General features: G+C 30.4%; 1 protein-coding gene across 1 annotated transcript; it reads left to right on the top strand.

Annotated features, from left to right (window-relative positions):
- Positions 1-879: 879 nt before the first annotated feature.
- Positions 880-2,556, top strand: LOC125807436 (probable aspartyl protease At4g16563). Its single transcript, XM_049487153.1, has one exon. The coding sequence runs from the start codon at positions 889-891 to the stop codon at positions 2,269-2,271; it is 1,383 nt and encodes a 460-aa protein (XP_049343110.1). The 5' UTR covers positions 880-888; the 3' UTR covers positions 2,272-2,556.
- The last annotated feature ends 10,291 nt before the right edge of the window (positions 2,557-12,847 follow it).

Genomic DNA, 12,847 nt, shown 5'->3' with positions numbered 1-12,847 from the left:
TGAATCATGAGCCAATTGTATACCAATATAAATAAAAATGAACTTTTGGTTCAACCTAATTATAATTACTTAATGGAGTGATTGGTGTAAAATGAAGTGAATTTATGTTATATATATTGATATTATATAGGTAGTTCAGTTATTTAATTTTTTGTCTTGTTCATTTTGATTTTTGCTTTGTAACTTTTTTCAGTTCTCCTTTTTTTTTCTCGTATGTTTTTTAGATTTCTCATTGGTATTTGATATCTACTTTAGATTATTTCACTATTCTAGATTAACATTGGGAAATTTTCCACTTTTTAGTTTCTACCATTCTCCTTCTATTTTGAACTCCACTGATTCTGATTTATGCTGAAAATTCTTATTTTATGAATAAAGCACTCCTCTAATGACAATTTCATATTTAAAACTCGAACTCAAAAGTTTTCATAACATACGAAAATAAGCAATACTGTGCAACGGTTACTACCTAAAGTTTGAACAACTTGGCCCAAAAAGTCCCCCCACCGACCCTTATTATATACACTTTGTGGAAACTTATTGCTCATATCTACACTAAAGTGCAAGAATCACATGTCACAGTGAAAGTAGAGTCACGTTAGCCGCAAAACTGGCTCCAAATTTATATTCTTTCCTTCTATATCCGATATTTATATTGAAATTTAACTAAATTCATAATCGTACAAGAAAAAACTTCACAATAAAATAAAACACTTTTCGATAAAAATAACTTTGTATCTAAGAAAATTCAAACATAAAACCTCTTACACTATAACACATTCCACTGCAAATAATGTTGATGCTTTGTCTCCTATATTATTGTACTTACTAAGCTACTTGAACTATTTAATTTGGGTCCAAAAGGCACATTTCCCAAAAAATAACACAATGTCTTCTCTCTCTTTTGCTCTGTTTTTCTCTTTGCTTTCTCTCCTCTTTCCCTTCATTTCTTCATCAAACTCCACCACTACTACCATTCCTCTCTCACTTTTCAACACAAAAAACCCATCTCAAGATTTCTATGAAAAGCTCACACATTTAGCTTCCATTTCCTTGGCCAGAGCAAATTACATAAAAAAATCTCAAGATTCCCCTGTTTCCACAACCCCTTTGTACCCTCAAAGCTATGGAGGCTACTCAATTACTCTTAGCTTTGGTACACCTCCACAGAAAATCCCTTTCATTATGGACACTGGAAGTGACTTTGTTTGGTTCCCATGTACAACAAGGTACTTATGTACCAATTGCTCTGTTTCTTCAGCTACTTCACAGTCCATTCCTACATTCATTCCCAAATCTTCGTCATCCGCACGAGTTCTTGGTTGTTTGAATCCAAAATGTGGTTGGATTCATAGCAATAATCCAAAATCTCGTTGCCAAGATTGCGAATCGCCTACTAATTGTAAACAGGTCTGTCCACCATATATTATACTTTATGGTGCAGGCTCTACAGGGGGTCTTGCTCTTGTTGACACACTTGACCTGTCTAACAAGAAAGTTCCCAATTTTCTTGTTGGATGTTCTCTGTTTTCATCTAAACAGCCTGCTGGAATTGCTGGTTTAGGCCGTGGACTTGCATCATTACCAAGTCAATTAGATGTCAAGAAGTTCTCTTATTGTCTTGTTTCACATAAATTTGATGATACTGGTAAAAGTAGCAATCTTGTTTTGGATTTCAATGCTAGTGGTGAAAAAACTTCAGATTTAAGCTATACCCCATTGCAGAAAAACCCAGTGGTGTCTGAAAAAAATGCATTGTCAGTATATTACTATGTTAGTTTGAGGAAAATTACAGTTGGAGGGAAGAAAGTGATGATTCCATACAAGTATTTAACACCAGATTCCAATGGAAATGGTGGGAGTATTGTGGATTCAGGCACGACTTTCACATTCATGAATCGCGGTGTTTTTGAGCCAGTACTTGATGCATTTGTGAAACAAGTAAAGGGTATTCCAAGAAGTGAGAGTATTGAGATAATAACAGGTTTAAGGCCATGTTTCAATATTTCCAGGCAAGAAACAGTGTCTTTACCAGAGCTAAAGTTTCATTACAGAGGTGGTGCAGAGATGACATTGCCAATAGCAAATTACTTCTCATTTGCAGGTGAAACTGATGTGATTTGTTTAACTATGGTCACAGACAGTGCTTTTGGCCCTGAATTATCTACCGGTCCATCGATAATTTTGGGCAATTTTCAGATGCAGAATTACTTAGTTGAATTTGATCTCAAAAATGAAAAGTTTGGCTTCAAGCAGCAAATGTGCAAATGAGAAAAAAAAAGGCAATGGTGAAACTTTTAGTCCCTTTTTACTTGTAGTTTTTGCACTACATAATTGAGGTTAATCACTCAAAGATTTGCCTTTTTGAGGCCTATGGTCTAGTGGTCAGTGGGGGTAGTAGATGATAACATTCAGAGGAATGTTTAATTTTAGTTGTATAATGAATTAGAGGCCTCATATCATAATGGCTATTGCTGGAAGATTTAAATCAAGTGAAAATAAATGTACTTATTTCTATGCTTAATGATATATAACAAGAACCAACATTTAAATTTATGATTTTGTATGTTAATCTTATGTTATGAATATATTCTCAGTAGCTTAAAGTTGAATTGGACTAAAGTAGTGGTGTTGGCCGCATAGACGGAGCTAAGTGGGGGTTCGGACAAATCCAGTAGTTTTTCTATAGACATTAAATAAATATATGTGTATATTAACTTGTAAAACTCTTAACAAAACTGATTGACGACTTAGTGGTAAAGAAAGCGCTGTGAAAATGCTTTTCAAGCAAGAGTTATGGTTCAGACCTCACACTATCTACAAAAATTTCTCTAGAAAACATGCTTTGCAATAGTTTTCTCTTCTATTCTTAAATTTAAAATTTCCAAACTTCTAATTTTAATCCTGGCTCCGTATCTGATTAGCGGTAGTATTACTATGAGACTTCCTTCCAAAAGTTGTAGAGTGATAGTACCAATTAATAATATGGTTGGCATATGATATTTTGCCCACTAAAAGCAGTACTCTTTTGTGCTTTTGTAGGACATGATTGTAACATCATAAATATAGTTCATGAATCATGACACTGCTTGACAGTTGCCAATACAATTTTGACAACTTCTATTACTTCTTCCTTTCCCATGTGCATTTTCTGGCCAGGAAATATAGACTTCTGCTTCCTTTGATATAATAATTTTTTTTAAAAAAGGAAAAAAATTGCAGTGTTACTCCTGTTTTTATATTCCAATTAAGGGAAATAGATAGGAAAAAATCAAAGAAAGACCAGAAAAATTTATCCAAGAGTTGAGGTTTGTTCTTAACTTGGCTTTGAAAGTCTGAAGGGCATCTCCAACCTTAGTGCATATGAAAGTAGGCTAATTGCTACCATCAATTGATTTATTCGAATCATCGAGGGCATCCTTATATTTTGTGTATGTCAATAGGAATTTCGTAAATACAGGTTTAACATAACGTCATGATAGTGTTAGCTATGCAGAGCTTAGCTCTGCTAGCACGACTCAATTGATAACAATTTCTAATAGTGATAATCATAGAGTTATTTTTTTCTTCTTTCAAAACACTTTTGAGCAAAATCAACTAGCATTTCATTTTGTTTTTTTTTAATTGAAGAGAATAATCTCAATGTCCTTGGGATCATTATTTGAATTATTTATCATCAAGAACTTCTAATTTGTCTTAACTATTGGTACTATTTTACCCTGAAGAAACCTATTGTTTAATAGTAACTATTCCCTCCGTCCCATAATAATTGTCCATTTTTTTTTACACGTCCCTTAAGAAATTATAAATAATAAGGATAGTTTTACTAATCTACCTCTTAAGAAACATTTTTGAAACTTTACAAACTTGCTTACACATTTTAATAAAAATTAATTGTAAGGATAAACTAGAAAAACACAATTGATTTCAATTTCGATTTTGTAAATTGACAAAGTAATTTAAAATAACTATTTTTTTTGTAATATGGAGGTATGGACAACCAATATAGCACAAAGGTTGTAGTTGTTTACTCCCAATATGAGGGGAACGAAGCCCATTGGATATTGGAAAAATTACATAAATACGTATCTTATTTTATCATAATCTCTAAAATTTTCTATCATCTAAAATATTACAAAAATCCCCGTTCGGATACATCTTTATCCTCTCTCGGATATATATGTATTTCCTCTGGATACATCCTTCCCATTTCGGATACATCTCTATTTCCTCTCGGATACATCATTCCCATTAAGTATTGTATCATTAACAATTCGTGTGCTATGTATCCACATATTTCCTTATTTCTACAATTCGAATAATTGGCAAGTGTCTCATGTTGTTCCTTTTAGTGATCGAGATCCTATAAATCTAAGAGATTTTTATAATTTGAGAAAGAATAGGAATAAGACATAATTAATTCTTAACCATATGAGATTTATGTAACGTTTACATGTATTATTTGTTGGGTCGCAATTCGAACTGTAATGGGCTTTCAGAAAAGTTTAGACTGCTAGACTTACCATTTAAGGTTGGAAGTTTTTAGGATCTCTATTTAAAGAAGAGAAAGAATATAGAAATTTAAAATTTAGCCACTACAGAATTAAATTCGAACTTATATTATTGAAGTTGAAAATCGTGGGTCAAAAAATTCAAACTTCAGTTCTTCGGATCTAAAGTTATGAACTCCACAAGCCTGACTTTCGGGATTTTGGATTTGAAATTGTTTCTCTTTTAATATGCTAAAGTTAATAAATAAAAGTGAAAATTTATTTTAATATAGTGAATATGTAAAGTGAACAGAGAGAATAGATACTTCTTTGTCTCTCGTCTAAAAATATATTTTCTTGAGATCCCCGACTAATAAAATCTCAAGTTCTAAACCCATACCAGTATTCAGAGGAGAAGGAGCAGCAGCACAAGTCTGAAATTTGTTAATATTAATTAAACTTTAAATAACTTTCAATAACTGGCTGTGTTTTAAATGATGCCATTATTATCGACTACCTAGTGCTATTCCTACGAATTTAAAAGGATAGGCCATGGTTGTTGATTTCATTTTGGGTTAGGTAAGCAACTATAAAGCCCGGTTATTCCGGGGAAGCTTCTGTGTATTACGATAATAGTTATATTTAATAACTTTGATTCGAATCATATATTTGTATTAAAAGGATTCATAAATATATACAAATTATTACATCGATTGGAAACTTACCTTTTCCAAGGCTATGAACTAACCAACCAACCAATGCCTAAACCACGAGAATGGCAAATATCACCTCTTTCTTCATGAAATTACTTTGCTTAGCTTAGTTTTATGTATATATATATTTTTAAATTTTCTAACTCCACCACTGCAATGTCCACACCCTTCTAAGCCTAAATAGGATTTATTAATTCATACGCCTTAGTGTCACGGACTTAGAGTCTCACTAATACATCGTGCGGTACTTGACAAATTACTCACAAATCTTTCACGTTTTTATAAGCTCAAATAATCCCTTTGAAATTTAATATTGCTAAGAGAATGAAAGAACGAAAGAAAAACTAAGAAAGATTTGAAAGAAGGTTTTGTATTGCTCGGAGAATATTTTACAACTTGTTGGATGTCTTTGCAAATGAGAGACCCTCAATTTATACTACCACTTCCTAGGGCCCTAAATATAAATAACATTTACTATACAAGTCCTTACATATTTACACTTTAGTTTCTATTCTATAATTCTCTCTAACTCTAGAGAATTTTAAAGTGTTCCTGAAAAATATCTAAAGTTTCACTGACCTTTTCACAACCTAAAAAATATTTGAGTGGCAAAGTAGCGAGACATGACATTAGACTCACTTTATGAAGAACCAACCAATAAGAATAGATATATAGGTGAAGAAATACAAGTTTCTTTAATTAAACTAGGAAATGAATCCAAACTGTGGAAGTTTCTAAATGTCACATGTGAACAATCCAAAAATGGTAGCTTTACATTAAATGATAATACATGGTAATGTAGCTAATTAGCTCACCCACCGTTTATTGTTCATAACTTGATAAAGATGTTATTAACACAATTTGGCCGCCCTTTTGACAATTGGTAGATTAAATATAAGTTGGACTTTAAAACTTGTCCACGCAAGTAATTAAGACTTCGATTATTATATGAACGCGTTTGTGTCACTTTCATCAATTTAAATTAATTGACTGCTATTTTAGGTAATAATCTCCCAATTAATTTATAACCCCACTAATGACACTCAAATGATTTTTAAAATGTTAAATTTGAAATATGAATACTTGATAGTAATTGATATTGTTTGTTTTCATGGAATTTGAATGTGTATTTTATCTTTATTCTATAACTAAGTAAATTTTAAAAAGTATAATCTAATTTTATATCCAAGTTAAAGTTCTCATCAAGTGAAAGCTTGATGAGGACACAATTAATGATGATCCTTTTTGGCACGAGGCCGGCCATTCAAGTCTCAAGAATCATTAAAGATCATGGTGAATAGTATTTTATTTTATCAGAGGTCTTAGATTCGGCTCTAGATATAAAACTTTTCAAAAATGAGACTTTCTGACATAAAATTGAATTAGTCGAACTCTAAAACGAATACTACAAGCTAATGTCAATGATGCTTTGCTTCTTTTCCCCTCCTTCCTTCTCAAATTCGTATCCAATTTATGTTTGAACACTGAGGAAATTTCTTAATAAATGCTTTAATTTGACCTGATTGACTCACATAATTTCTTTCGAATTACACCTAAAACCATGTGAAAGGTCTCCCAAGTAATTATTATGAACACCTAACATGTGTTGTAACTTGTATGTACACTTAATGACAAGAAAACGTTAGAGTTCTATGAATGAAGTTAATACGGCCTAATTTTATAGTGATTTTATTTGGTACAAATTTAAATCAATCAAGAAAATGAATTGTGAATATTGTATGATTAATTAAACTGAAATTTTAAAAGTATACTTAGAGATGGCATTAACGCGGTGGTTACAACAAAATATTAATTGCATGCATTTAGTAAAGATAGCAACCAAGAGCTACTAAAACATGAATGAATTAATATGATGACCATAATACGACTTACAACCAAAACCATACTAGCCTCTTTGGTTACATTCAAGATTTTCATCAAATCCATTCAATTACCTCAACAAACTCTCGAGAAAAAAAAAGTTCTTTCCTCCCTTCTATCTTCTAAGCAACCAAAAAGACAACAGGGATTACATCATATATAAAGAAATTAAACACTACTAAAACCTAATTAACCTCAGTAAAGGGTTATATATATATATATATTTATTTTTAATCAGCTGAGAAATCCAACCCTCACCAACAGAAAGTCAACCAACTGAGGAATCAAACAGTCACCAACAAGATGACAGTTCAGAAAGTCAACCAATTGAACTACTGAAATTCCTTGCATTTCTTGATGATCATCATCAATTTTTTGTATTCTTGATTCTATCCTCGCGGAAAAAATCAAGCAAAACAGAGCTCTTACATTTCGGGCATTTTGGATCTTTGACTGATAACATAACATACATTAAACATCTTGGACATCCCACTAACATCATTGAAGTAGTTGTTGCTTCTGGGCTACCAAAAAATTGTTGATGATTATGATCATCTGGAGTAGGTTCCCTTGAAACACACGAACTTGCTGGTGATCTTTCCATTGAAGAAGTATACGATGACGATGATCTGCTTGGTGATATTGGAAAAATATTATTATTATTATTTTCCCTAGGTGGAGATAAATTCAGCTTCAAATCAAGTTTTGGATCATGACTACTCTCCCTTCTGTAGTTCATTTTTTTTCCTTTCTAATTTGAACAACTTTATCAAGAATCCCCTGTATTTATATTAAAACAGAGCAAATTAATTAGATAAAGTCAGTTTTTTTAGTCTACAACCACTACTAGAGAAAAATAAAATAAAATAAAAAAGTCTAATCATGAAAATAATTGGATAAAATATTACCTGAATTTTTGTATAGGCAAAAGGGAGTTGTTTGGAGAAAAAGGAAAAGATTGACAAGATTTATATAATGTGTAGGAGAAAGGAAATTTAGTGCAGAATTAATTGTGTGATTATAACAGGGGGGGAAAATAGAGAAGAATTTGGTATAGAATTAGATGAGAGGAGTTAATTTGAAGGTAGAAAAATAGAGTTGTTTCTTGAATTTAATATATTGCATTGAATAAAGTTTGATGGAACTTTGAGAATATAGTAAATATCTTCAACTAAAATGTGATGAGAAAGCTTTTAATCAATGCTTTATTGTTGGATATATTTGTCCTATCTTATTTTTGTAAATCTAGGTGTAGTACTAAGATTAGAGAACTAAAAACTCTCATTTAAAATCTAACGGCTAACCAAATTTAATTTAATGAAGCATAAGGCAATTCTCATTAAATCTAATAATAAATCATATCGGAAAGTCTTACCTAAAAAGATAACTGATGCTTCCTTCGTCTCAAAATAAGTGTTATCTTTGCAAAAATTCATTAAAAAGTCAATAAATACAATGTGTAGTTTACTAAACTTTTTTTATTTAATTAATGCGCTTGAAAAGTTGATTAAGAAGATGAAGTATAAGGATACAATAATTGGAAAAACATACTAATATTTGTTTTTAATTTCTAAGGTAACACTTATTTTGAGACGGAATAATACTATTTTTCAGTTGTCATGTTTTGTATTTTGAGAGTCAATTTGACTATTTTTTACAACTCAATTAGATTAAATTAATTCAATATTTTAAAAAATAGAATTTATATATTTAAAAAATGTATGAAAAGAAATATGAATTGTGATTATTTTAATATTAATTTCGTGAAAAATACATCTTAAAATATTAATCAAAATTTATGTATTTTGATTTTTAAAAATAAAATATAATAAGTATTTGAAAAGAAAAGAGCATTTATTTTGAAATACGACTAATCTTAATTCATATCGAAAAGTTTCTAAGATAGAGCGATCAACACGACTTCATTTTCCAACCGCCATGTTAGGCAATGAAATTAAGCACCATGTTTAATTTAGCATAAATATTTTACAACTGTTCTTGAGATTTCATTTATGTCTTTTAGTTGTCAAACTAACATTATTGAATATTAATAACTTATTTAACCCCCTATACAACCAAAGTTAATACTACCGCCGTTACATTGATTTTAAACCTCATTTTAGTCAAATAAATTAGGTCAAGAATAATATTCAGTTTAGGAAATAAAAAAGATACTAATTATTCCTTTTCAAATCTATCCTTCTCCAACCAATAGTCTATTCAGTTTTTCTATAAGGTTCGCTAACTTAAAAAGGAAATTTCGTCAAAATCATTATTATATCGTGTTAAGAGTATCTTTAAGTTGATATTACGATCATGTTCGAGGAGGGTCCAACTGGAGTTGTTGCTGAGGTACAGTTAATTTTGCTCTGAAACCTAACCTAGTAAAAGCTAATATACTAATGGAGCAAAATGTCAGCTGCTCACATCATTTAATGTTTTACCTATTTTTGAATTCTTTTACTCCTTCCCCTCCCCATTTCATAGTAAGTTGCGTTTCCAAAATCAACAAGTCAGAAACGATTTCTCTATTTTTACGAGGTAATAATAAAATTTGATATCTTTTTTAAATTTAACTGAATATGCTATTGTTATCACAAAATCAAGAAGAGTATTCTCATATTTTTTCTTCTAATTTTAGCCTTATTTAAAGAATTATCCTTTTTAAGACATTTGATTAAGAATAAATTATTAAAAAAGAATCTTTTTCAACTTTTTTGGAGTGATCGAGTAGTTCTTTTTCTTGATTTTCCATTTTGCGTTTGTTGTCTGTATTGGGTTCCCACAAAATTTGAAAAAAATTTAAATTGCGCACTGCATGGCTCATTTGAGGTGACACTCCTAACAAGATTTTTTCCCTAGGCTCGAATTCGAGACCTAATTAAGAATGAGATTAGCGCAAATTAAAAACACCACATAGAAAAAAGAGAGAATAATTCTCATCGTAACTCCTTATGTTTCCGTATTTAATTCTTCTCAGTAAACTTTGAATAGTTTTACCAATAAACCTGTAACAAAACTATTTACTAAACCTACCTTTGGTAGGCTCTGGTGGAATAATTTATTAACTTTGTGTCGTTAAATTTACTACAACATTAAATGTATTTTCATCAACTTTTTATTGAATTTACTAGTTAGTACTACTAGCTAGTACCTCCTTTTTCAGATTTGTTTTTTAATTGTTATACTGACCCCAGTTTTAGTTTTTATGTCTTGTATTCGATTGTATTATCTTAAAAAAAGAAATACTACCATGAGGATTTATATAGCTGATTTCTAACTTATATAGAATTAAGATATTGTTACTATTATAATGTTGTTGTATATTTAAACGAAATTCATGTAAGCCAAAGAAGTAAATAATAAGTATTTACGCGTTTAGGGCACACTAAAAGTTCTTATAAATTAAGTGTTTATAAGTTATAATTAATGAAAGACACAACTTATAAGCATTTTTAATTTAATAAACATTATACTCTCTCCCATCTATATTATATGATGGTTTTAGCTTGAGTACATCTCGTAAGAAATTCACTGTTTAGGATGTGTTTGATATGAAAGGAAAAAATTTGATCAGTCGAAAATTAATTCACTATAAAAATAAATAACTTAAAAATGAGGAAAATAAGAAAATAGCATATTTAATAATGCTGCCTTATCCATCTAAAAAATGGTGTTGCGCATATACTATTATGCCAAGTAGATATCATAACTCTGCAAGTGGTGTACAACGAGGGGTCCAAATTAATACCAGCATTAAATGTTCAAATCATATTCATTAATAATGGGAGATTTTTGCTAGGTCAGTTTTGGAAATATTTAGGTAACACAGTACGTACCTCCTCTTCTTTTTTTTCCGCAGTCATTTGAGATTGGATTAATTTAAATTTGTGTCGAAAGTTATATTTTAAAGGTAAAATACTTTCCTATCAAAAGTAATTTTATATTTAAACTTCTGATTAAAGATGAAAAAAATATTTACTACTTCACGATCCTTGATTTCTAACATAGCTACATTTAAATGGTGTGAAGTCGTTATTTGTTCAATTTTTTACACCATGGACTTCACCCTAGAATAATAATAATCCTTCACCAAATATTTGACTATAATTTTTATTTAAAGGTCTCTATCCAAAGTCATTAAATCCCACACTTCAAAATCAAAATTCCAAGGAAAACTAAACTAGAAAAATAAATGGCAGATATATATCTTTTTCCTCACCAAATACTACTTACTAATCATCTTTGAAAACTTCTCTTATTTCCTAATTACTACTCCAATTGTTCATTTACACAACAGACCAAGTCCTTGACATCAAATATATGTACCTGCTTAAATGTTAAAGCCTTGTCTTCTAACGTGTAATTGTATTTAATTAGAATCACCTAATGTTTGGGATTAGATGTTAGACACCAAAACACCGAATTTGTTTCTGTTTTTTTTGGGCCTGACTAATTCAGATTCCTATCACGTAAGGTCTAATTAATGGTCAGTGCTCCCCACCAAAAAACATTTCATTCATGATTGATGTTAGTCGAATCCATTACCTGGGATTAAGGGTAGAAGAATCATATTCATCCCATCATAATTTTTTGGTAGAATTTTCACACATTTTTATCGAGGTATACTTTCGTCATACTAAAATATTCCATCATCTTGAAAAGATTAGTTTCCCATTTCAAATGTCCAAGTATACAATTTTAAATTTAAACCAAAGTTCCAATTCATACAGTGCCCTTTATTAACTTTCATTATAAAGCAATTAAAATTAATTTAAGTTGACCTTCGCAATATGATTATTTGGTAGCTAATTTAGGCTTATCAACTACCACTTTGAAATGGCGGCAGCAAAATTTGTTTGACTTTACTAATTCAGGAAAAATAATCCTACACTAATAATGCAAAAAACTTATACTTCGCAATTTTTATGATCAAATGTCCTCTAGGTACTCTATATCATTTTAATTTTAGTATTATTATGTTTTATTTGGTTTACAAGCTGACCAACCCAACCTCGTTCAATCCTCACATGTTAGTGAGCTTACTTGTACCAGACTAAAGATTCATTTTTGAACGAGCTCCAAAAATCATAACTCAATCCAATCAAATCACATATAAAACTAGGTTGGGTTGGTCTAGTGAGCCAAGCTCGTACTGATAGCTCTACTCTAAATATGTGACTAAAAAAATAGTTGAGTTTGAATTTGCAAAGACATCAACCTTCTATTGCAATAGAATGTTTAGTAGTAGAAATATTTGAACCAAATACTAAGCTGAATAATCAAAGGGAATTGCCTCTATTTTTAATATCAGCTAGCACTATCAGATGAATTGTTGCCATTTTCCGTTTAAAATTCAACAGCAATTACAGTTTGCCCAAGGTTGGGCAAATAACCTGTTTCGATACAGGATATTTTTAGATCAACAAGTGAATCAAACATATTTATGAGCCGTTTTCCATATGTTACGGGTATTTTTTAACCCTTTTTTGTTTAATATTCAACTATAAATAATTTTAACAGTTGGTAAATATTTTTATTACCAAAAAGCATATGTAGTTATAAGCCTACATAAGTCATGAAATTTGTGAATTTATACTATGCTAAAATTTCCATGCAGTGGATTATAAAACTATGCTAAAACATAATAGTTAATACCATACCATAGAATGTTGTAAATTCATTGACATAAAGCTCTAAAACATCAACCTTCTATAAATGAGGCAGAAAAATTTGATCCAAAAAGGAGATGTTGCCTGTACT

This window comes from Solanum verrucosum, unplaced genomic scaffold (genome assembly GCF_900185275.1).
Source record: "Solanum verrucosum unplaced genomic scaffold, falcon-dt-bn FXZP01000183.1, whole genome shotgun sequence".
NCBI classification, from domain to species: Eukaryota; Viridiplantae; Streptophyta; class Magnoliopsida; order Solanales; family Solanaceae; genus Solanum; species Solanum verrucosum.
The sequence above is the reverse complement of the archived record's forward strand: the minus strand, read 5'-3'. Positions and strand labels throughout refer to the sequence as shown.